Source organism: Typha latifolia, chromosome 7, assembly GCF_019914945.1.
Source record: "Typha latifolia isolate L0001 chromosome 7, TyphaL0001v2, whole genome shotgun sequence".
NCBI classification, from domain to species: domain Eukaryota; kingdom Viridiplantae; phylum Streptophyta; class Magnoliopsida; order Poales; family Typhaceae; genus Typha; species Typha latifolia.
This window is the reverse complement of record NC_133092.1, coordinates 11,828,784-11,856,078: the sequence shown is the minus strand read 5'-3', so window position 1 is coordinate 11,856,078 and position 27,295 is coordinate 11,828,784. Positions and strand designations below refer to the sequence as shown.

Below are 27,295 nucleotides of genomic sequence, written 5' to 3'. Positions count from 1 at the left end.
TAATTACATATATGTTAGAATAGAGAGTTAAGAGCATAAATTGCATTTTCCACTAAATATTCTGAGAAAAAACAAGACACGGTTTGAAGTTAATTTTGGGGGCGAGAAATAAAATTATATCTCTTTAAGTTAATATTAATATTATTTTTTGATATAACGAGGTTGGATTCATTTGAACCGGGTCATTATCAAAGTCCGTTTCCGGAATTCCCGGCAACCGGGTTTGGCGAGAATTACGAGATAAAGCAATGAGTATGTCGGGAGAAGTCAACCGTTCAACGGTCAGAGATGCCCGATCCCTGTCACGATATCATCTCGTGAACAGCTGACAGCCGTACGCAAAAGCGAGATTTTGACCAAACTAGCCCTATTCCAATACCTTTTTACCGAAATAGGCTATCCGTCTAATTAACTCTAACAAAAAAAAAATACTGAACTAATTAACATTTTTAATCTGAGTCTTAAAACGCTAATTATATATATATATATATATATATTATTTTAACTTAGTCTTTCAGTAGTTTAAGAAAAAAAATATCTGGCTATAAAAATGTAGAACTTATCAGTATTTTTTAAAACGCTGATCAGTTCTGTATTTTTATTAATGCTACAGTAAATTAGATCTTATTTAATAAATAAGTTTGAGAATAATTCATTCCGATAAAATATTTAAAAAATAAGTATATTCCGGTCAAAAGCTCCTCCTAAGGCTGTAATACTTTGGAATAAAGCTAGAATAGATACTATTATTTTAAATTTTAATATCAGGAGACAAAGAAATCTAATATTAGTATAAACTATTTTAATATTTAATTCAATATTAGTATAAAAAATAATTATTATATTTAATATAATATAAAAATATAATAAATTAGCGAGAATCTGTGATATTTTATGCCAAATGATAAAAAGTAGTTATATATATATATATATATATTAAATATACTTGAAACTATAGATGGACACAAATGGTATCATAAAATGAGATGCAATAAAGATGTTCAAATACCGTCTCAGAATGCTGTAAGAGACAAGTGGTATTCATAACATGATAAGGGAAATTCTTGAAGACCTTCTGATTTCCATTATTAAACAAGACATCATGTTTCAATCTTCCAGATGAACAATCTGTAATGAATTTTCAGTAGTTTCGCGTGATTTACCCAGTAGACTGGGGAAAAATCAAACTGCTTGAAGTTCGAACGGTAAAATCTTGTGATAGATCTGCAAAATTAGCTCACTGGTGGCAAAGTTCGCACCGACACATTGTGATTTATCTTCTATGATAATAAAGGCAAAAAAAAGAAGAGTATTCAGGTAGAACTGCAGGAACTATGCAGCTGCTGCCATGGGAACTGATCTGTAGCATGCTCTCTTTGCTGCGCGGACAATGTCTTCAACCTGGGTAGAGCAATTCAAACAAAAAAGGAGTATTAGTTAATTGACAGCTTAACTGAATTTTTTTTTTTGGAACAATCGTATAGTTTCAACTTTCATTTATAAAGTTGCCAAAGTAATTACCTGTGGAACAGCCATCCTCTCAAGGTTTGCTGCGTAAGGCATGGGAACATCAGCTCCAGCAATTCTCTCCACTGGTGCATCGAGATACCCAAAGCTTTCCTCAACAACCGACGTGCTGAAAAGGAAAAATTGCACCTTAGAACCTGATTTCTGTATGTTTGTATACACACACACACACTGAGGTGCATAACATACATATATACACAGAGAGAGAGAGAGAGAGAGAGAGAGAGAGAGAGAGAGAGAGAGAGATTAACCATATTTCAGCACCAATGCCATGTTGCGGGAAACCTTCTTCAACAGTTACAAGTCTGTTAGTTTTCCGGACAGATGCATTGATGGTAGCTCTGTCCAGTGGCCTAATTGAGCGGAGATTTATAACCTGTGTGATGCGCATTTTATTTGACAATTAGAGAAGAAAAAGTTGGGCTGGATGAGAAAGAACATTTTGAACACTACAGAAAAGTGTCCATGTTCTCCGTAAAGCAGTTACCTCAGCACTTATTCCATCCTTGGACAATATTTCTGCAGCCTAAACATCAATGACAAGGAATTAGATGCATAAAGAATAAACTAAAGTCTAAAGAAATTGCAAAAATTATAAGCCATGAAAGAAACATTTATAAAATATATCGGGAAACAAAACCATTATCAATTTGATTAAGTTCGATAAACCAAAGAAGTCAAGCAAAACATCAAATCTGAGGGAGCAACTCGCCTAGGTAGAAAACCTGTTTAAATTTGTTTCATTTCCCCTTTGTAACTATCAGGATGATGTGCTAACGGAAAATTTATATTCAGTCTATAGTCTAAAATGTAATGGCATACCCACCTATAAATTTGCTTCACACTTTCAGCTACTGTTCATTTTCAACCATTGTTGCTATGACCTCTCTCAATGGATAAGGATTTGGCAGCTTAAAGTGACATTCAACAAATTACAATGACCATATTGATAACTTGAAGTCATCATAGAATCTCACAAAATTCAGATAGACTATGGCCAGAACCCTCAAAGACAAAATCAACCAATTTAAACATTAACAAATAGCTAAAAGGTGTGCCCCTTTCCACATCTGCTGCCGGAAGTAAAGTATAGAACCATCAGGTATTGTTAACTAGTACTGCACATGCAAACTTGCCCATTCTACTACCCCACAACATTGTTAATGCATCTCTATATACTTCGAGGTGTGTGTGCGCAATTTTATTAATGGTACAGTCCCATTTAGGATGTCAACCGCAATAACAAATGCTTTCCTGAAAATAGACAAATGTCACAAATTTAATTACTTTTGCACAAATTTGGACCTTGGTTCATAGAGAAGAAGATAAACTGGCAATTATGTAGTGCTACTGATATTAGAGATGCAGCAAATTATTTTGATAATTTATCAGACTTCGATTGGAAACTTGTTTATCTTCATATCTTGCATGAAACTTCAACATGATTGTGGTTCTTTTTTTCAATTATTTCATAATAGAACATGTCCTAAAATGAGTTCTCAATTGGAACCCCCAGCAGTAATTTCTCCAAATATTTTGCAGTGAGACAGCTCAAAATATTTTATATGCAATTGTTCCAACCATACAGTGCAGGTGCCTGTGACACTGCCCAATAACTGGGAATGGAAGGTGGGCAGGGGGATGCCTCAATCCAAAGTGGAGCAAGGAAGGAGAATGGATACCAGATATCATCCTATTAGTCTCCAGCTCACTAGAAGGGAGAAAGAGAATACATCTTCCTTACCAGGCCGTGACAGTTGGCCTGGCACTATCCCATCAGGACACCTTATATGGCAAGCAAACTCACCACTGCCTGTGCCAGTAGCCCAGCATCCTTGGTTCACATTGTATAGGTACAAGTGTGCATAACCACTATGCACATCTTAAGAAGATATATTTAATGGATTAGTATTTCTAAGAAGTACCAATTTCTGCTCAAAGGTTACAAAACAAAGAAGATACATACTTCCTTCAATCTCAGCAAAACAAATATCCTTATAGCCATTAATTTTCTCCTAGAGCAAGGAGAATAATCATATACTATAACATCAGATAAGATATACCTTTACATATATAAATCTACCAACTTCTAGACATTACTGAAATACCATGAAATGGAAAAGAAAGAGCAATAAACGAGCATCCAGGGAACAGCACTATTGTATGGCAACTAACAACAAAAGTTAAAAGTTACCACAGACCTGAGACATTCAGACATATATTTATAAAATTTTAAAAAAATGATATTTATCATCTCATGTTTCAATTACTTGACCCATGATGATTCAGGAGTCAAGAAAGGATTAAAGTAATTTGAAATGCAAGTTTAGTTCAGAAAATATGTCAAGTAGTCAAGCAGTTAATGGTTATGCACCTGAAGGGCATATCCAACCATCTTTGAGAATGCTGTAATAGTGACATGCTTTCCTTCTCGTTCAATCTGTCAATAGAGGAAAAGATACACCAGAGCTTTCATTAAGTAAAATTTACACTCAAAAACTCTAAAGAGACCTTATAAGAGCATACCTTAGCTTTCCCAATAGGAAGACAGAAACTAGAATCAAGAGCTTCAGCTGAAACAGGAAATGATTCTCCATAGCTGAAGAATAAAGAAACATATTTATTTTTCAAGCTAACTAATGTTTTGAAGGTTTGGATTTATACAGGTAAGGACAAAAGATTAGGAATCACATACAGAAGCTCATTTTCAAGGAATACAACAGGATCTGGATCCCTAATAGCTGCTTTTAGCAAACCTCGAGCATCTTCAGCTGAGTAAGGGCTTAGCACCTTTAAACCTGGAACATGTGCATACCAAGCTGCATAGCACTGAAAAATTAACTCATAATAAGAAATACCTCCAACAAATTATTATCATCACTAGAAAAGTCACGACAATCATATAGAGCTGCACACATCTCTTTGGTTGCGAGATAAAAAAATCTAAGCATAACTGTGATGTAGCAGGATATGTAATCACAAGTTCCTTATATTAGAAAAATCTCTTAACCCAAACTCATTCCCACTTCTTCAAGGAGACATGTAAAGATTTAATTGTGCTAGACCATCAGTTTAGTCTCTCAGATAATGGATCTTGACCAATGCAAAATTGCAAACAAAGAACATGCTTTTTATCATGCCAGTAAAGCACAGCAGTCAACGATAGCAGCACATCAATGCCAAGGACACTTGTTAGATCATAGGAAACATGGATACTTCCATACTATCACGATATCCAAATGGATACCGTATCGAATACGATACTCGTAGGATACTTCGAGATACGTACCGGTAAAAATAAAATTAATGTTGTAGATACTTTTCGGATACATCTAAAATTCCTATCACTATGAGTCAAATTGAAGGAGACTATTACCTTTCATTTCTTATCAGATCTAGAAGGTTTTTTCTTTGTGAAAAGATTAGTTTGCTAATTAATTTTATGATCAATATTAGGAAATCATGCTACAATAATCAAATTCTTCAAATTTATAGATTGAATTCACTTATTTATCTTACATCTTAGTTAAATATAAACTATGTAATATATTGAATATTTATTGTATATGATAGTTCTTTTGATAGCTAAATTGGAGGTCTCCTTGTACAAACACAATAACATATAATTCCTCAATTAAGAAAATGCAAGTATACAAGTTCACTAATATATATGTGTAGACATAAACAGACATATATGAGCTACATATCCTAAGCGTATCATACTTTTTTTCAAAGATTTGCTATATTGGTATTCTGTATCATGTTGTATTTGTATCCCATATCTGTATGACTATTTCTATGCTTCATAGGTACTTAGACCCGAAATTACTACAAAAGTGAATAGATGCAATCAAAGTGCAAAATCATGTCAAGTGCCACAAGAAAGCCTGTAATTTGAAGACAACTAAGACAACTATATGGATAGGTTCTTGGCTCTGAAGAACTTTAGACTCTTCATTATTATACAATATAGAAAACCTGACAAATAAGAGAACTAAACGGATAGGTGCTTGGCTTCTAACAAACTTTAACTCTTTACTAGATCATGCATCAACCTTAAATTTATATAAAATGAACTGTTAGTCATTGTAATAGATACTCTTCTCAGCAAAGTGCACTTATATTGGGTATTGATGATCAATATATCATCCTGCTAGTTTTGTGAATACTCGAAATTGTCAAGAAAACAAGGAGCGGAATTATTATAATGGTTTCAACCAATTGAAAATTTTACCATTGAGCATTTTTAAAATATGAATTTCCTAACCTTCTAGATATAACATTTAAAAAACATAGAAGAGTACAAAGATGAAGAGTATAAATTTCCTATTATACTCCTGTGCAGAAAATCATTACCTGTGAATGTTGTGCACCAACTCCAGCAGCAGCACCATTTGGTCCTCTGAAAACAATAGGAACAGATATCTGACCTGCTGACATGTAATTTGACTTTGCAGCAGAATTAATGATATGATCAATTGCCTGCAACACACCAGAGTTACCTCATTAGTAAGTAACTAAGTACAGAACTACTACAGCATCGATGTGGTTGCTCTTCCACACAAAAAAAAAATCACTAGTTAATAGTGTCCACCACAATGGTACAGCAAATTCTACCAGATCACATACCACATAGTTTTGGGGAAAATTTTGAAAGACGAGAATGAGAGGATCAGACCTAGGTTCAGACTAAGTTGCAAATCATCTATTATACGAACAATTCATTCCCAAAAAAGATACTTACATAGCAGATTTAATATATGGGTGACTGATGAGAGTAAAATTTAGTCAAAGCAGACGTTGTTCACTTAAACAAATTTGAGCCATTATAGCTCTAGTTTTGACTAGAAATTACCTAAAACCTCTTATACTCCTACTATGTGAACTAAGTATCATTAAAACTGTAAAGAAGACAATTTATTGTATCAACTAAGATCAAATAAAGTAAAACTTTCTCTAGTAACAATATAATGTACTATGAAATTCATAACCTTCCAGATTTTCATGCAGGGCTCAGCCAGTATGTAATTAACTGACCAATAACCAAGCAAATACTTAAGTCAGGCTCATGTAGCATGACTTTTTGTGAATTTATATAGTCAGTAAAATATGTCAAATAAGCATAAAAATCAGAAAGCAAGCTACCTGCATGGAGAAATTGAACGTCATAAATTCCACTACAGGCCGTAACCCATGATAAGCTGCACCAACTCCAATCCCTGTGAACCCAGCCTGGACGAGCAGAGCAAAATGAATGGCTGTCAGAATTAGAGATGGCAAGAGAATCTTTTTAAAGAGTCCACGTTGAGGGTGAGGGAGATAGTGAAACAGAGTAATTAGCTTAACGGTTAAAAACAATCTGATAGCATAAAGAGAAAGTGTTCCACATTGAGTGACCAAAGAAATCAATCATTGGTGAACAAGTACAAAGATACAACCTCAGTAATGGGAGTATCAAGAACTCTATCAGGGCCGTACTTGTCAAGTAAACCCTTGGAAATCTGCAACAAGTTACAATAAAGGGATGCTCAATATAAGAAGAAATTGAAAAAAGAAAAATCTATCATGTATAACAGAATAGAAAATGAAGATAGACTTAGTCTTCTGAGGCTTTATGGATTATGACCTTATAAGCGCCTTGATACTCTCCAACCTATAATACAAAAGTATTTATCAGAAAAGAAGGTAACTGGAGAAAACTCAACAGACTTGCTTTTCTCAAATAAATACCTCTTCCCCCATCAAGAAAACTTTGGGATCCGCTGACATCTCCTCATCTAGTGCTGAGTTCAGAGCATCACGCACGGTCATCTTCAACAAAGATGTCGGCAAGTAAAATTCCATGCTTCCCTTACTAGTTAACAAGAAATTCATGTATAACAAGAAAAATAAAATGACAACATTCTATAATTATTCTGCTGCAGCATACACACTTTCACATAAAAGCAACTGTTACTTGATCACTCCATATGTGCTCACATATAAAGTTTCTCACACTGGAATTTAAAACCAAACTATCATAACCATCAAAAATTAATCCCGCAACCATAGATATATCACCAAGTATCAATATAACATCAATATATGAGTTTTCTCTCCTCAAGCTATCAAAGACATGATCAAAGAATGGCCTGACCTCATAATTCATAGTCATATTTCAATAACGAAAAGAACAGTTAACAAAATACCTCCTTTACCGCAGTCGAGTAATGCTTCGGCATAACCGATCCAACGGGCCGAATCCTATGCAAGGCTTGCCCTAAAACCTGCCAAAAATTTAAGCTAAACTCCATAAGAGCAACGAACCACACCTAACCAAGAAACCCAAAATCCAAACAAGAATATTCAATCATTGTTACCGAAGCAGGGAAGCTCCCAGATCCGATCTTTCGCCTCGCGAGCCCCAACATCGTTCTAACAAATTAGAAAAAAAAAGAAGGAAAGAAGAAATATTCAGAAAAATTCACTGATGGGCACGAAAGCCAACAACAAAATCTACGCTAGAATCGTGTTCTTGGGCTGCGAAACGATCAGTATACGAGAAAAGCAAGTTAAAATCCAAATAAAGGGAAACTGGAAGGAAAAGATCTTAATCTCTAGAATTCAAGTAGAAAATTGGGTTACAATCGTAAAATTTTAGATTAGTTACGTTATTTTTAGGAGGAAAAGCACAAGGAGAAACAGAGGGAGACTGCAACGGAGAAGAATGGATGAAGCGACGCCACAGAGAGAGAGAGAGAGAGAGAGAGAGAGAGAGAGAATTGCTATTTTCTGGGAGGCTTTTTTCACTTAACCCCCTGCCAAAAATAAATACTGACTATGGTGGTGAATGCTTTGCAAGATAATTCTACTTTATAATTATTTCAGCAAACATGGACTAAGAGTCTAAGACACATGCTTACAGCAAAGTAGTCTTTTTTTGCAAATAATTTGAATTCTCAATGCATATTTTGTTATAATAGAGTACATATAGAGTGCACATTAGAGTTTATTATTATAAATACAAAAAATTAAATACAACACAAAACCCCCAGCCTCAAGGGCTCTAAGGCAATACTATGATAACAAAGCATAGAATTTTGGAAGTACTTGCTCAGACACTTTCCTATAGCAGCTTGTTCAATAAATGAGTACTATGTAAGAATTCTAATAGGCTTAGGAGTTTGTACAATAAATGAGTACTATGTAATGTAAGAATTCCTATTGGCATAGCAATGAAGTCACATATGATGTTATATAGAGTTTAATTTTTCATACTGGGCTTTTAAAATATACCCATTTTAATATTAAATTTGGAGTAGAATTCATTTTGGTGAATAAAGTTTATGACTACTTTGGTCCAAAAAAAAAAAAAAAAAATCAACTAGTTCCCATAATGCTTTTGCTAAAAGGGATCTTCTTTATTCTCGTTTGCAATTTCAGTCTTTTCATTTCTTAATAAAGCAATCATTTTAAATTATTTGAATAAAGAATACCACAAAGTTGAAATTAAATAAGAGGATTAAGAACAATTTTTTTCTCCTAATTTTTAACTCTTTGGTGTGAAACGACTTGAGATCAGCAAATATATTAGAGTATTGCATAAAGCCAATCAGGAATAGATTCTTAATATATAAATATAATCCAACTGCGACTTGGACCAGAGATTTTGCACTTAGCAACCCCAGAGTTTTGTTCTTCTTTATTTTCCTATTTTTCTATGCAATGATTAGTTTGGTTTAATAAAAATATGCAACTGACTTTAGGTAGGATGGAGTATAATATATAGTTGCATATAAATTTGGGTTAGCATAGTCTGTTGAAGAAATGGATGGCAAACAATTTTGGTTAAGTATGTTCATCAAAATCACATATAAGAAAGCATTATTTGGTTGGTTGTATATTATAAAGTTAACCTATCCTGTCTATCTATAAATATATATAAGAAAAGGAGAGTAGACATTTTAGTACTGTAGTCGAATCCGGCTCATAATAAGACATGAGTTTGAATACCCTTTAGATATTGCAGATTAATATTTAGTAGATTTTTTACTAGAGTAGTTAGATGATTTTGCTGCAATTTTTCTTTTTTGTGCATTCAATAGTTCAAAAGCTAAATATTTGTTTGATAGAATACCAACATTCTCTAAATGCTGAGATATTTAAGCTCCACTAAATTTTAGTCTAAGCTTTAAGTTTTATGCGTTGTTGAACTAATGCTATGAACTAAATACCGGCCAGATATTATTTCAAGTCATTGCGCTATCGAGCTACTCCTCCAAGCCACTGCACTGTCAAACTCATCAATCAAGAGTATTGAGTCAAGCTACTGAATAATTACTTAAAATCGTACTCGATCTTGCGATGGAGAAGGTAGCTAACTAATTTTATTCAATAATTTCATTGCAAATTGGGAAAGAGAAGAAAAATAAACAATAATTTTTTTTAGACTAATGATAAGTAAAGGGAAGGCGTCTTTTGCAAATACGGAAAAAACGGCAAGTCTGCAAATGTCGAAATGTGGAACTGTTTTTGCAACAAAGCTAAAAATGTAGGAGTGAAGGATGATTCGCTTGTTAGGTAGTCAACTGCATGATGGAAGCGACCATTCAAAGCCACCAAATTACTCCCTCTCAAATTCCTTGGCTTATAAATAGTAGGAGAGAATTTTTTTTTCTTAAAAACTTTTGTGAAAAGAATTAAGAAAGAAGTATTAATTTTCAACTATATAAGTAAAAAATAATAATGATAAATACAATGACGGTGGTGAAGTATAAAACCCTGACTCATTCAAAGATCGAGAACTGCTTAACTTGAATCGAGCTAAGTCCAATTCAAATCTAACTTCATTATTCATAAACTAATACTAGTCACTCTTGGCTTCGAATTTTTTTTTTCTTCTTATTGATGGCGTTTAAAAAGAAGTGAAATAAGGCTATTTTATGAAAAAAAAAATGGAGTAGTGCGATGGGAATAGATAATAACCCTATTTATCAAAAATCCTAGCTCCGCCATTGCATCTATCAATAATGATCAATTTATTATGCACACTAATTGCCCGAATGTAATATACCCAAATTGAGTCTTAATTTTGAACACTTTGGACCTAAAAATAAAGCCTAGTAATCTTTTTATTTTCTCCAGAAATCAAAAACCAACTTAAATTACTTCCTAGGGTATGCTTTTATTCCAAATTCTCTCTATTTCATTTGGGCCAAACTCCTACTCAATTGCGAGCACTTAAACCAAAAATATCCTTTGCTGAGAGCCCAAAATAATAGTGGGCCAATTCTTAGTTAACATGGACTAATTATTGGGCCCTTAGGCAAAGCCCATGCAGTGAGTACTTCCTCAAGAATAGGAAGTTTTTTTTATAATATTTTTCCCTCAAACTTCTACAATAGATACACAAAAGTTCTGTGAGCTTAGAAGATCTAGTTTCTCAGAAAACAATAGATTAAACACATTAAATTAAGACTAGTATCATGCTTTGAACCTATACGTTACAATGTATATGTAAGAATTAGTAGAATGCAACCTTAATATTACACATGGATAGATGATAAATAATAAGATACGATCGCATATCCTCAGCACTTCGATATTAGAAAATGGGAAATAAAGTAAGGCTATCAGGGTTTGATTTGAATTCATGATAAAATTAGCTGGGATATTATGTTAGATAAACAATTAATCTAAAAATTTTAGTTGTTAAGTACTAAAAACAAACAATAAAAAAGGGAAAAATATGGCCACCAAGGTGGTGAGTTCAGTAAAACCTTTATGACTAAAATTAGCCCAAATTATTTTGTTATGACTGATATCCTGGAAAATATTCTTCGAAGAGATCACAACCTGCAAGTAAATCATCACAATGTGAGTTCTTTTTCATAAACCTACTCCTCTTAATAAACTTTCTTGAATTCTTTACCAGTGCAATAGTAGTTTGTACTGTCTGAACTCTTCTTACTTTATTGCATATGTGAGTATTTTAAGCCCCATTCTCTTCAGGAATAACAAAAATTCTTATTCCAGAATACAACATTTTTTTACAACATTTTTTTTCAGAATAACAGCTAAACACTATAATAGTTATATTCCAGAATATAAACAATATTTATCAAAATTATATCTTATATCACACACTAACCTAATTATTAATTTACTCTTAATTTGACTATAACCTCTCTTAAAAATCTTATTATAATTTATAACTTATCTTTTATCTCTTTCAAACATCTTATCATAATTCATTACTCCTCTTTTCTCTCTCTTAAACATCTAATTAATATCCTATTATCACTCCCCTCTACTCTCTCTCCTCTCTTATCATATTTTTTTATTTTACTTTTATACTAGATAAATAAAATTTAATTTAAGCAGCGTAAATGTCAATAATTTAATATTTCATAAAAATAAACACATTTTAAAAAGTATTACTATTATTAAATATTATAAAATTCTTAATAATATAGTATTTAATTGATATAATAATTATTTATAAATTATCTTATTATTAAAATTATTTTTATATGTACTAATAACATTAAAAATATAATATTAGTAAACTAATATTTTATCAAATTAAATATTAACTCATAGATAAAATAATATATTTACTATTTAAACTATGTATTAATCTAATTAATTTTTTTTAAATAATAAAATAGAAAATTTGGGAAAAAAATAATATAATATTATTAATAATCTCATGTTTTAAGCTAAAATAAAACATATGAAAGAATAAATATTTTAATATTATTAATAATCTCATTTTGCAAAGAGTACTAAAAAATATATGTTCCATGTAAAATAAAATTTTAATATTTTTAATATTAAATATAATAATATTTAAAATATAACATATTATTTTTGACTATAAAATATGTAGGATTAAATGTAACAAAAGACTAATATAAATAAACTAATATTTTAAAGCATTATACACGTACCAGTATACAATACGTAGGTACGCTCCCATCGTAGTAATATGTGCTAATAGATAGGTAAAGCATAGTTATGATTGATATTGGTTGCCAAAATATAATGCATTACATACGTACCAGCACACAATGCATAGGTACGCACCCACCATAATAATGGGCGTTGATAGATAGGTAAAGCATGACAATAATTGAAATTTCTTGCCAAAATATAATGCATTACATATTTACCTGCATAAGTATGCTTCCACCATAGTAATAAACGCAAATAGATAAGTAAAATATAATAATGATTGATATTGCTTGCCAAAAAGTAATGCATTACATACGTACCAGCACACAATGCATAGATATGCTCCTAACATAGTAATAAGCACTGGTAGATAAGTAAAGCATGATAATAATTAATATTGTTTGTCAAAAGATAATGCATTACATATGTATTAACACATAATGTATATGTACGCTCAAACTATAGTAATACGCGCTGACTTTGTTTTAATACCATATTAACTCACCAACTACTACTAAATTAAAAAACTTAAACAGTCAAATGACGATAATTTTAATATTTTATATTCTAATAATGTTCATAGAAATCAACTCAAATGATGGCATTTACTTGCTATATATTTTAGAGCAAACTCCGCTCTAATGTCTCCGGCTATAGATCTTAGAAAATAAGATGGCACAAGTCAATTATGTTCAATGGCAAGTTGCTCTAAAACATGCCAAAACAAAAAAATACTTCTTAAACTTGGTTTTGTAGCACTAATTCACTCACATGGAACCATCCCTTCTTCCTTTTCTATGATCAGTAACATGGAATATATGTACAGCCAACTGCAAGCCTTGCTTTTGCCCACTTTACCTTCAAAAATCCATTGGATTATGGATTGCTGACTTAGTTTTCCATGATATTCCAAAGGACCACCTCCAATGGCCTAGAGCTTGAAAACACTTCTGCCAACCACCACCTTGATGAGAGGATTCTGAGCAACGTTAACAAGGAAGCAAGGCATCACAAGGGTTTGGAATCTACATGAGAATAATTGTGTGGGAATTGGTTTTTTGTTGGATTAAAGCATCTTCTCGTGAGGAGGAGTATGTCTTAGTCCGACTGAGAAAACTAGTTCATCTGTAGTTTTAATTGATGCTGTGCACCTGGCATAGTAAATCTTGTGTATTTCTTTTCTCTTGTATGTGTTAGTCTCTTTGCCTCTTAGTGTTTCAATGAAGAAATTCAAGTAATACATAATAAATTGATTGCGAGTAGACTTTCGAGGATTGGAATTAAGCTGTGATCATAAAGAAGGGGTGGGCACTTGTGTTTTTTGGAACAAAGTGATAACACTTCATGTGCAGCACATGCAGCTTGATGACCAAGGAGTCCTTTTTCCCCCCTCTCTCTTGCAATGCAACAAAAGAGAGGAATTGGTTGAGTAGAAGAAGAGTCCATCCTTGGACTAATTAAGGCCAAAAAATTTTATTGGAGCTAGTGGATTGTTTTCTTCTTGGAAGAAATATATGAATCGATAGATCGAGAGTAATTTGTTACTCTGGTATATTGGCATATTACATATGAATCGTTTTCTCAGATAACGACTTTTGATTATTTTTTCGGACAGTTTTTCAGTATAGATATATGGTGATTCATAAGAGAGCAATTTGATGAACTAACAAAACTTATACTAGAATGAAATTAGTTTAAACAGTAACATACTGCAGAACCCTGTAACAGTGCTTTGATTAAAAACTCCCCATTGAATATACTGCTGGTTGCTGCTTGTGGTTTTGTGAATAATTGCATGACAACAGCAAGCATTAACTTTTGATAAATGATTGCATCAACTTCTTGTCTCATTGTCTTTAAGCTTCTAAATAGTTATTGAAGATCTAAGGCCCTGTAAACATCTAGAATAGGGAGGAATAGGAATAGCTAAACCTAATTTATTATTCCTAAAATGATGATTGTATTCTAGGAATAGTTATTCTTATGTTTACGATGTAATAATTATTTTTAATGTGATATAAAATTAATAAAATAATGAGAAAAATTACTGTAATACCCTTCGATTTGATTTAAAATAGATTGATGGATAGAGGGAGAGAAGCTTATAATATTATAAGTACGCAATGCATGCACGAAATATTGCATTATCGTGCTTTACGTATTTGACGAACCTGAATCCACTAGTTGGCACGACAAGTTGTATGAGTACAAGGATGTGAGAGACTAGTCACCTTAAGAATAAGGTGTCGGAAGCGCGGTGGATTGTTACGATTCGACCACATGGGTTAAGTCGAGCCAAGTCGAGTCGAGTTAAGTTAGTTACTTAGCTTTATATTATTGTTTTGAATTTCAAATATATCAGATACTCCGCATATGGATCCGATCCGCTAAGGATTTTACTCCTATAAATAGGGGTGGACATGTGTTGATAATTATCATTGAAAAAATCTGAGTTTAGTCAAGTTATTATTTTCGTCCTTATCTTTTATCATAGTCGTTAGATCGCTTTATCTTTCTAAGAGTATATCATAGCCGTAGAAATATTCTGACCTTCTAAACCCTAGCCACCTCCTACCTCCAGTAGCCACCCTACCTTACAGACGTCCACCACCACCCTTGACCGTCCGTCACCCTCCGACGACCGCCGCAACATCAGATGTTTACCGTTCTGCCCTATTTAGACCTATCTCCATTATTTTAATTATATCTTTTCATACCTCCGATTTAGGTGAAACTAGAGTCATTAGAACCCCAACTTACGAGGCTACCTCCACCTAATTTTTTATAATTTTTTTATGTCCGGATCAGTCCACATCTAGTTCATAACATAATCTTATATTTATCAAAAAGGTAATATAAAAGATATGCAAAAAAAATGTTTTGAGGGGCAAATATCTACTTCAGACAGATATACATGCAAAATATCCAAAAAATATATATCAAAATCAGGGATCTCAGACTAGTATTTACTAAATTTTTATATTTTGTATTTTAATACTCCCACTTATTTTTAGGCTTTTTGATAAGCTCCAAATGGAATGAAGCTAGCTGGACCTTCTGGTGGTCGGGCGTGCTATGGTACATGAAAAATTGCTCCGCTAGATAGGTCCAATCTAGCGAGTCTGCTCTAGAGAATTTTAGGAAGTCAAGCTTGACGGTCCTATCTTGGATCCCAAAATGTGGTTTGTCATCGCGGGCCAAGTGACCTTGTGGTCGAGGTTAGTCATGTGGGTCATAGGTCCACGGGTTCGGCTCATGTTGCACCCGAGCTACACTTGGGTTCGACTCAGTCTAATTATGCGGGCCCACAGGGTCATTCCACCTTTCATCCTCAGGCTCGTACTCGTGCTCGGGGTTATGTTCATGGGTTCCAAACTAGTTCGCATGAGGTGGTTGAACTGGTTGGCAAAATTTTGGCATGCCTCAAAAATCGTGTGCTTCATCTCCGTCATTCAAATAACCTAACCCTAATGCTAGGGCTGAATTTGGAATTTGGCCTAGGGGCACCGCCACAGGTTTCATGGGGGGTGACGGCGACTAGGTTCGATCGTGGATCGCCGACAGTTGACCCCTAACTGGTCCTCGCGGCGGTGGAACGGCGGCGAGCGGCGGAGGAAGCCAATTATCGAGCTCAGGCTCGAGGGGCTGCAACGGCGGCCATGGCACGTCGCCGGCGGGTCCACCGGCCCCCGGCGACTGCAGAAGGAGCTTGTGGCCCCACTGCATGGGAGCAGCGGCAGAGCCACCCCGACGTAGGGATAGCTTCCCACTCGACTTAACCCATGTGGTCGGATCGTAATAGATTAAGTCTCACTAGTTTAATAAATAAAAAGATAAAAATACAATTTTTTGAGAAAGATTGGAATGATTCTATTAGAATATATAAAATAAATTAGAAATTATAAAGAGAAGAGAAGAGAAGGATCGAATCAAAGCCCTGAACAGTTCCCACGATTTCTAATAACTGCTGATTTGCTACAATACATCTCTCTTCGTTTCTTCCATAACAACCACCAAGCTAAAACAATGATTATATTCCTTCTTGGTCTCAAATCTTTAAAAACATCTAATTTAAAAAAAAATTACATAATTTGGAAAGTTAATAATATGAAGATGTTGAAATAAAATTAGTAGTAGGAGGCTAGTGCTCGATGGATCGCATCATGAGGATATTGGGCTCAATGGATCGAGTTTATTTATCTTTTAATTAATTCATATTTATCTTTTATATACGCACTTAAGACAAGTCTAATTAAGTCATGTAGGCCACTAAGATAAGTCAATTAAGTCACGTAAGCCACTAAGATAGATTTAATTAAGTCATGTAAGTCTATAAGGCAAGTCCTAATTCGAGTCGTATAAGCTCTAGGGCTAAGTCTGAGTAGAACTCATTATATTCAACCTCTGTATATAGAGGGGTCGTGCTTCTTTGTTTATTCATCCAAGCATCTAAGCATTGAGAACTAATTGAGTTTAATTATTTTCTTATTATCACATTTACGGTTTTATTGTAGCCGTTAGATCGTTTTACCTTTTCTATGAATAGATCATAGCTGTAGAACCTCTTAAGTTTCCAAACCCTAGCCACCACCTTCCTCCAGTAGCCACCTTATTGTACGGCCATCCACCACGATCCTTAGTTGTCTGCCACCCTTTGACGACCATCGAAAAGTCAGATATTTATCAATTTGTCTCATTTTGACCTTTCTCTGCTATTTTATTTATATATTTTCATTCCAAACATCTGATTTAAGTGAAACTAAAATTATTAAAACACTAACTTCCGAGGCTACCATCAAGAATAAGTTTGAAAGTACAAAAAGCGAAACGGTTATCAAATGCTTTCCTTCTCTTCAACGCAAAGAACACAAAGTAAATAGGTTTTCCATCCTTTCCTTTCCAAAATATCTTTTGCACGTAGCCAATAACATACCACAAGCCATAGAAAAACTTTATTAATTATTGGATGGAATCTTTAAGCTCCAAATAGGCTTAGTTGAAGCAAATATAATGCCCATAAAATTCAAAATTTGATAAAAGGATTTAACTGAAAAAGTATTTGATGAAGATATTCTCTAGCTTATGCTGTTTAGTCCACCAGGTAATGATAAAGAACTGAGAAGCTGAAAGAGGTCAACTTTCTTTTTTCTTTTTTCTTTTTTAATTTGCTATATGAGATCTCCTCGGGAAGTAGTTTATCCCACGAGAAACTATTAGCCACCTTTAAGTGCAGTGGCCAAAAATGAAGGAAGACCCTTGTTTATTTGATTTAGAAACTAGACTCCAATTTACTAAACAATGCCAATTATGCTAAGCTAGGCTAATCATTCTCGCATGAAGGTCTGTAACAATATATGAGCAAAAGAGGAGATGATTAAAATACTCTTAACTAAGAGTTAGATCAATAAGAATAATTTTGCATTTTCTATACAAAAACTTATGGGTAAGCTTTAAAATATATTATTTATTTTATATCAATATGATATTGCAATACCCCCAAAATTACTAGGGTTCTTTTAATACATGCATAACTTTTAAAAATCTTTTTTTTATGCGCATCACCTATCAAAAATTAGTATATCCCTCAAAATCATGGAAACCTAGTCTCGTCTTTTATTAACCGTTAAAATTTCATCAATTTAACTATAAACAGATATATATATATATATATATATATATATATATATATATATATATATATTAAAGGTATATATGCTATTTCTTTGTTAAGATTCCAATTTACGGATGCTAAAGAGTAATCGAAGGAGTATCATATGCATATTATACGTGGAAATATAAAATTTAGAAGGGCGTACATGAAAATAAGGAACTATGGATTATTTGAAAATTTTGAATTAGCTTACACTTAGTTTAGTCTGGTTAATATTAAGTTGATTATTCTTGTAGATATCTGACAGACTTAACCTGATATATAAAACAATGAATTTCCATGGAATCCAGAGTTTGATTGCTTCAAATGATACATATCTTCTCACTTCAACTCATAGCATATTTCCATCAGTCAATTACATAAGAGTGATTGTAGAATAGTTGCATGGGAACAACTGCAATAGTATCTCGGTAAAGCTTGCGTGTTGGAAATTTGCCCACAGCTTTGCCTCAAAACTTTTGTAGAATTGGCAACTTGCTGACCCCTCCACAATGATTTCTCTTCCTATACGACTCTCCAGATTGCTCAAATCTGGTACAATTTGCTATGAGAATCTACTTCTAACCCAACAAATCTAGGATCAGTTTTACAGCCAACAGTTGGAAAACTTTGATGTTTGAGTGAATAATTTTATTACCATAGTTCGAAGTGTCGATTTCAGTTTTTTTTTGGTGACAATTACAAAGAAATCGAATAGTACCGAAGTGGGAAATGTTTTTTGGCGAAATATCTCGGCAAATTGTCTCGAGATCTCAGAAGAAACTTCAAATTGATGAATTTAATTTCCTTTTGAAGCTATCCTGAGGAGGAGGAACATATTAATCATTATCTAATTGGTAGCCAAACTAACAACTTGGTCAGAGCTGCTGAAAGCTGGCTTGAAACTAAATTGCATCTGAGCCAAGAAAGTCCTTGATCTGATGTGATCCTTAGCTCTTCCAATTCAAAGCAAAATCTTTGTGCAGATTTTCTTGACTAAGTGGGCATTTATCAGGGGCCCCAGAAAGCCACTGTTATCCTCCAAAGAAGGCAATCTCTTGTCCAACCAAATGCATATATACCTTATCCTTATGCATTTATGCTCTTAGAATGAAATGAGAGGCATACGACAACTCTTTTAAGTCTATCAAACAGTTCACTGGTAACCACTTCTCTTAGCTTTAAACTGCTTTTCGATTGAAATTATTGCCCAAAAAAAAAGTTAAAAGAAGTCACAAAAGATGCTGCACATTTTTTTGTTTTCTTTCTTTCAGAAATGGAGATCCTATTACATCAGAGATTCTCTCGCCCTGCGTCGTCATCAGAAAGATCGGTGACACAGCTCGAAGAAGAAGACGACGACGATGGTGATGAAGGCCGTCGATCGCCGGCCTGGTGGTGGCTTACGCAGTTGATAAACTTAGCATCAGGAATTTTCAGAACTTGAGTGCTGCTGCATTGCTGGTTGATCATCTCTTTGTCAAACTTTTTCAGCTGTCGATTCTTCTTAAAAATGCGGCAGACCACCCAATCTTTAGTTTGTACCATGCAGCTCTGCAATGACAGAAAAGAGAGAAACTTTTAGTACTCTTTCTGAAGCATGAATTGTAGAATCTTTCTATATCTTAGAACAATAGGAAAAGAAAGAAAAAAAAAAAGGTTGGAAAGCTCACATGGCTTGCATTCTTCCTTTGAGGAATGCTTAAGGCTCTGGATTCAGAAGCTGCAAGGCGGAATTCATGCATTACCCACTCAGTCCGGCGGCTTTGCGACGTCTTCCCTTCATGGAAGACGAAGACCTTCTTCGTCCCGACCATCTTCTCGCTCCGTGAAGCCACGATCGGCTTATCTTTCCCGACGGCCTTCCAGTACCCCGATCTTGTTGCCCTAATAGATCGGTCACTCTTCGAGTACTTTACTTCTTGAAGATTGAAAAAGTATATTTCTCCGTAGCCTCCTAAAGTGTTCAAAAAAGTTATTACAACAATAATATTTCACATCAATATGCTTCGAAAGTGATCCTTAAAATATATATAATAAAAAAATAAGTACTACAAACCGTGCAAGTCCCAAGGATCACACTTCCCGAGATTGATCTCGGGGATGACGGCGGCGGGCAATGGGAATGAGAACACCTTCCTTTTTAGATACTCCACCACCAGTTCCTCATCGGTCGGGCAAAACCTAAACCCCGGCGGAAGCCTCGAAACTCCATGTCTCATGACTACCGGCGGCCTCTCCATTACCAACCTCAAAGATGAAGAAAAAGATCGAGCTTGTGATAAATTTGAAAAGAAAAAAGAAAAACCCAACTCCCTTGTTTAGAAAAACGAATCTAAGAAGAGGTGGGTGGGTTTCATGAGGAGGAGGGGGGGGGGGAAGTGGGAGTTCTTTATAGCAAGAGTGGTGTTTGGCGTGAGCAAGACTACAAACGTAACTACCACATTGGAAAAGGATTCCATATTTCTCTTTTTTTTATTTCTCCCTATTGTCCTCATTGAACGGTGGAATTGAGAGGTGGTGATGTGTATTGGATTCTTTCAGTGCAACTACCATGGTGAAAAGGAAAAAGTGCTTCTTAAAGGGTAGTTGATGTATCCAATTTGGTTGGAAATTTTTATTTGTTATTTAGCAAAACTTTGTTTAAATTAGTAGAGATCAATATATTTTATTCTTTGATTTAAAAATTACTAGGGCTAAAAATGATCTTAATTAGTAACTTTCTTGGATATCTCTCGAACAATTACAGATCTTTTTAAGAGTAAAATAGTATACTTTTTTTTTTCCTCTCTACGGTGGTCGATCGGAGTGAAGGAATGATCGATGCCTCTGGTCATAGTAACTGATACTTTTAGTTATTTTTATAAAATATAAAAATAAAAATAAATTAGAGGTAAGTATTAAATTATTTATTTAGTGATGAATAGTAACAACAACAAATAACAATAGTAATAAGTTTCTAGTGTTATAAGCTTTGATAAAATAGGAGGGTATTGTTAGGTATAAGATTTGGTATGAAAAAAATATCTATTAAAGTCGACCCTGGAAAGAAAATAGAAGTAATCTACTTCATAAAGTTTAAACTTGTTGAATTTATGATTGACAAGTAAAGCCCTAGTTCTTGAGTTTAATTAGGCATTTTTATGGTACTTGGAAAAATCTTCTTGAAATTTTTGTAAGATTAATGGGTGCTATATTTACTATCCAAATCCTGAAAAATTATTTTACTTATTTTTGACCAATTTGTTATTTCTAGCAAAAATAATTATTATTTTATTATACTTTTAAACTATTTATTAAAATATTGTAACTGCTGTCATGTAATAACTATTTATTAAAATATATCTTATAATAAATGTATTTAAAAAAAAAAGAGTTGCTTTTAGCAAAAAATAATATATTCTTCTAAAAAAATCATCCTATTTTAATAGTAAAACACTGAAAATAAAATAGAGAGATACTTTGTAAGCAGCTTTCTCTAAGGAAGTGTTTCATTGCTAAAAAGTAAGACGAAAAATAGTCACTTTTATAAACTTATCTAATTTTAATATTTGGTTATAGAAAATAAATAAATAAATGACTTCTTTATCTATTAAAAGCAGTTCCAATTTTTTTTTTTTTTGATTTCCTTCGCAAAGAGAAGAGAGAGTCAGTTCATCGAAGTACATTATTTTATTGAACTCCACTATGTAGTAGTCAAACACATCCTAGCTAAGAGGGATTTCCAAAAGAAAAAAAAAATTATATAGTAGTTAACTTGGTAAAAATTGTACTAGTTTGATAAATGATTTAAAAAGTATAATACAGCAGTAATAAATTTTGTCAAAAATATTATATTGGATCAATAAATAAATAAATAAATAAAAGAAAAAGAAAAAGAAAAAGTGCTACCTTAGATCAACATGAGCTCATGCTTACAATATATAGTGTCTTCTATAAATCTTCTTTTATGACAAATATACCCTTCAATTCCAATGCTTCTTTATAGAGCCACTTACCAATATGCTCTCTTTCCCATGGTCCCCATTTTTATTTGGCATGGAGATTCCAAAGCAAGAAGGTTACAATCGCAATAAGCTTTTCCTTTTAATGGAGTACTAAGTTTAAACTATTTTTATTTTCTCTTTTTATTCTTTAGTAACTAGAAATCTTTTAGACAAAATACTATTCAACTCAGAAGGCTTAGGCACAGTCTCCACCCAATAAGATAAACAATGAGATAAGAAGTCTTTAGATCTATCGAGAGTCCTAGCACTTGTTGAGAATGTCTATCAACTGCGGAGACTCAAATGTGTAGAATAGTAATTGAGATTGCATGCCTCTAAAATAGTTTGCAGAAAATGAAAATGAAAAATAATTTGAAAACCTTACAAGTTGCAGATAGATAAAACTAAATAAGAACATAAAATGAATATAAATATAGTGTGTGTACAGCCACATGAATAAATATTGGATAAACCTCATTTATTTTTTTAGATATGATGCATAACTGAATGGAAGTAAATATGAATATATGGATATGTGTGACATCTTATCCACATCCTTTTATTTTATTATACTATTTTAAAGTAAAATATGGATAGAAAACGTGGATAAGGGTAAACACGAATAATTTTATACTGAATAGTTCCATTGATTACCTTTTAGGTCACAGTCTCTCGTGAACCCCACTTGCTATTTGGCTTCCAATGGTCATCTTCAATAGCCTTCTATGGTTGACATTAAGAGATGATATTTAAGAATCCTTAAAACCTCATCCTGGAAGATAAGGCTTTTGAAAGCTCTACTTTTGTTCCATTCTTTTTTAAAAAAATTAATTGAATTAGGAATCCAGGAGAGAAAGAATATGTACTTTTAAGTAATTAGTGAGACAAAGTTGCACTTTACTAGTGCTTTACCTAGGCCATGTCTTGTAAAATAATAAATATTTTTATATCATATATAGTTAATTTTCAACAATTTCACATTTATCCTGGTGATGTTTAATTAGAGTTGGTTCTTTGCAAATATAATTATAAAATGAAGGATTAATTACACCTAGAAGGCTAGAAACTATTATTTGGTTTTTGTGATGCTTTGACTCTTTGACATTGTATGAATATTTTATAATTATTTTGCAAAACTATACTGATGTAATTTAATTTCCTTCATTAATACCAATATTTTTATAACATTTAATTTCTGATCAAAATATCTTGAATAGACTAATAGATCATAGTTTAATATGGGATTCTTTGAATAGAGCTAAATTATTATTTTTTTGCTCTTCCATCAGCATTTCTTCAAGATTGGATTTATGCAAGTAAGCAATTACTTCAAGATATCTATTATGATTGTGACCTTCAATCTTTGTAAGCTTGTAGATATTTATATTTTTTTAAAAATTGTAAACAATAACTAAAATAATAGTCTACCTTAATGAATCTCTCCAAGAAATATTTTTTAAGAAATATTATAAGTAAGTTGTTAATATCAATTAAATTACGAAGGACCTCGATCGCGAAAAATGAAAAATTAAAATAAGCATTTTATGCAAGTCTAAGGAACCCTAGATATTTTCTAAAAATTAGGATTGAGTTAGCAAAAAATAAAATTGTGGCCCAACTCATTATGGAAGGAAAATGATTCAATTACTTAATAACATGAACTCATTATAGCATCACACATTCACACCTACTAGCTAATTAAACTCAAGAGGTCCTTGTAGTTCAACAACATGATGCATTGAACCAATAACTAGTTCTCATTATTTCTTATTGCAACTGGAGCAGAAGCTTCTGCTGCCCAAATTTTCTCCAATAATGCAGAGAGATATATATTTTTTTATGTCTCTCTTGGAAAATAAATCCTTATCAAAGGAACTCTGATAATGATCTTTATAAATTAGTAGTTTGTGCGTATGTACCATTGTTTACGTCTTTATTGGTTTTTAAAATAAAAAAAATTGATATATTTTATTATCGTGCACTTATTCTAAAAATTACATCTTACTGTACTTCAAAAAGTCTCAAAATCAATCATTATATTTATGACTAAAATAAAATTATTAATTTTTTTTGTCAAATTTAATTGAGCATCATGGCTATTTTGGCTACATATTTTATATAACGAACGTGATGGGAGTATTTTAGTTATTTTGATATTGTTCAATTAAGTTTAATAAAAAATTAATGGTTTCATTTTAATAAAAAAATACAATGATTGGTTTGAAATTTTTTCAAAAATAAGGTAAGTAAAATAGTTTTGGGTATAAATACGGGATGATAAAATATATTTAACCCCCAAAAATACTACTCTTTCAAATTTATTTATAAACTATTGTTTTTATTTTAGATGGGCCTATAGCTTGACACAGATGAGAATAAGAGTAGGAATTTTACAAGCTCAAGAGAGCATCCAAGAAATCTCAAAAGCCCCCAAAGTCTAGTTTTAAAAGAAGGCCCAAACCCTGTTAGGAACAAATAATTTTCAATTGGCAATGCTCACCCCCATTTCATCAAGCAAGCATCTCTTATCCAGTTTCGCTCGCATTTGAAATAAGTCAAGCTTGATCAATTGAATTATACTCAAATTTAATGTCAAGCCGTGCTCGAACACATGCCAGCTCGATAAAATTTAAATAAGCTCGAATCCGAGCTTGAGCTCGAAATAGGCTTAAATTGAAACTAATCAATCCAAGCTTGGGTTTGTATCTAAGGGGACAGCATGTACAACTAGTTGGGTGATTTTAAGAACTTAAAGATCAAATTCTAGATCTACATGAACTTCCTTTTCTTTCTTTCTTTTTTGATATATTTTTTTAATTCACTAGGAAAAAGACTTTGCCAAACTATTTATGTGCATTAAATAACATCTGTGAACTAGCTGAGTTTAGTTATTGATCCTACTCATATGATGTGTGTTGGATGTGGATATGATCTAGTGTTTGATTGGATAGAATAATAGTCAACTCACAAAGCATTTATTGTTCTATTTTCAGAAGATGCCTTAAGTCAGCTGGTTGCGAGGAAAACAGTGGTCAATGTGCAAAAGGCTTTAATTTAATTCGCAGAAAATTAATCCTATTCGACTGGTTAACCTATTTTTTAAGAATGTATAGAAAATAATAAGCTAATTGGGGTCAGCAATATGGATTAATTTTTGAAATTTTCACATAATTATCCTTAAAAACTTTCAAAATATTATAACTCTAACTACATTATTCAAAATATTATAATTTTTTTACAAGATAAAATTATTAATAAATATTTTACATTCTAAACTAAAAAAAGAGAGAGAATTATAGCCATTTATATATGTTTGTTAACTATAATAACAATATATTAAGAATATTATATTAAAAAATCAATCCTAATAATAATTCTGATAAAGTTACTCTCTCGCTTTAAGATCTATAATGTTTATAGAAGAAGTGGGGCATTTGTAGAAAAAAATATATCCTTTAGTTTTTAAAATAATAAAACTATGCCCTTTGTACATATTTTTTATGTAAATTATATACATTTTATTATAAAAAAATATATACATCTAATATAAAAAATATATTTAATTTCAAGAGTTCAATCTTATTATTATTAAGATCTAAGAGTATAAGCTATGATTATAGTTTCTTGCATATATATATATATATATATATATATATATAAACTATATTGATGACTGAAGACAAATGTATATTGCTTCTTGCTCTTCCAAATATCTTTGTCATTATCACCTTGTACATTAAAAAAATTTGAACACTTAGTGAAGAGTAGTACAAATAGTAACAATGGAAATTAATATATATTGATGGAGCTATGTGGGAAGAAAAGGATACTTTTGTTCTACTCAAAGGATCAATGTTTGTATTAAAAAATGAAAAGAATTTACTCCGAATTGCACAAATTTACATTTTGTATATTTCTTAGAAAATAAATAGAAAATATTTATATGGTGTTATAAATATAAATGTGAAATTAAAGAGATTGATTCAGTAACAGTAACATTGAGCACTACATTTTTGGTATTTAGAAGAAATTGAAATTGATTCGGATATTTAATTTTTACTGCTTCAATTCTACTCTCATCCAACCAGTGAGTTTTGAGTTATTTTAGGACTATTTATTATCGCTCGCCATAAATAGGGCATTACGGCTTATAATTAAATATTAATAAAATTTATGCTATTGAAAATCAAAGAGTTTTTATTATAAACCAGATCTGAACCGATATGGATATATAAAAATTATAAAAATTTATATAATAGTAGTATCGGGAGTTAGAGTTCTAATAGTTTTAATTTCATATAAATCAGAGGTTAAAGTAAAAAGATATAAATAAAATAGTGGAAGAATGTCAGAATTGGACATATTGGTAATTATCTATCGTTGCAGTGGTTGTTGGAGGGTGGCGGACGATCAAGGGTGGTGATGGACGACCCTAAGGTAGGGTGGCTTGTGGAGGTGATGGTGATTAAGGTTTGAAGGTAGAATTATGATTCTAAGTTAGATATACTCATAGAAAAATAAACGGTTATGATTAATTTACTTCTACTCATATATTATCTTATTCTTACACCTAAGATAAATTTAAGACTAAAAAAACTTCTCAATACTTTAATACTTAGATGATTAAATAAAAAAGCTCAGCCCCTCTGTATATCAAAGTCGGGTACAATGAGTCATACTCGAACTAGTCCTAAAGATTTATAAGACTCGAACTAGGATTTAATTTAGTGGCTTATATGACATAACTAAACTTGCCTTAAGAGTTTACATAACATAACTAGATTTATCTTAAGTGCTTACATAAAAGATAAATATAAATTAATTAAAAAATAAATATACTTAATCCATTGAACCCATTGTTTGTATGATTCGATCTGATGAGACCCGGATAGTATCAATTTTCTCAAGTTCAAAAGATGTTTGCCATTATTGATGTCCTGTGTTTGATATTTTCTTAAAGAATCAATAGAATAGAAAGGCTTTAGTCTAGTAATTAATCACGAGCAAATCAACAAATTAGAGTAAATTTATCGCCTTACCTTACCGTCAACTTAGACCAATGTTTGACTTTTCGATTAGATCTTGCATTAAAGTAGTTGAAATTTTGTCAACATATAATTAAAAAAAAAAGACCTTTAGATAGAATGAAAGAAATCCACACCATAAGCACATAAGTTAGAAAGGTGAGCAATATGTG

General features: G+C 32.4%; 2 protein-coding genes across 2 annotated transcripts; both read right to left on the bottom strand.

Annotated features, from left to right (window-relative positions):
• Nucleotides 1-1,061: 1,061 nt before the first annotated feature.
• On the bottom strand, nt 1,062-8,282 carry LOC140792256 (pyruvate dehydrogenase E1 component subunit beta-1, mitochondrial-like). Its single transcript, XM_073143132.1, has 15 exons — nt 8,177-8,282; nt 7,887-7,941; nt 7,716-7,793; nt 7,258-7,338; nt 7,154-7,180; nt 6,966-7,028; nt 6,673-6,759; nt 5,884-6,009; nt 4,223-4,356; nt 4,054-4,126; nt 3,902-3,967; nt 2,015-2,053; nt 1,779-1,903; nt 1,522-1,636; nt 1,062-1,401 (listed from the first exon to the last, which is right to left on the bottom strand). The coding sequence occupies exons 2-15, from the start codon at nt 7,935-7,937 to the stop codon at nt 1,333-1,335; spliced, it is 1,134 nt and encodes a 377-aa protein (XP_072999233.1). The 5' UTR covers nt 7,938-7,941; nt 8,177-8,282; the 3' UTR covers nt 1,062-1,332.
• Nucleotides 8,283-19,267: 10,985 nt separating this feature from the next.
• LOC140792532 (NAC domain-containing protein 83-like) lies at nt 19,268-20,479 on the bottom strand. The gene is made up of 3 exons (XM_073143602.1): nt 20,172-20,479; nt 19,786-20,069; nt 19,268-19,666 (listed from the first exon to the last, which is right to left on the bottom strand). The coding sequence occupies exons 1-3, from the start codon at nt 20,353-20,355 to the stop codon at nt 19,406-19,408; spliced, it is 729 nt and encodes a 242-aa protein (XP_072999703.1). The 5' UTR covers nt 20,356-20,479; the 3' UTR covers nt 19,268-19,405.
• Nucleotides 20,480-27,295: the final 6,816 nt, after the last annotated feature.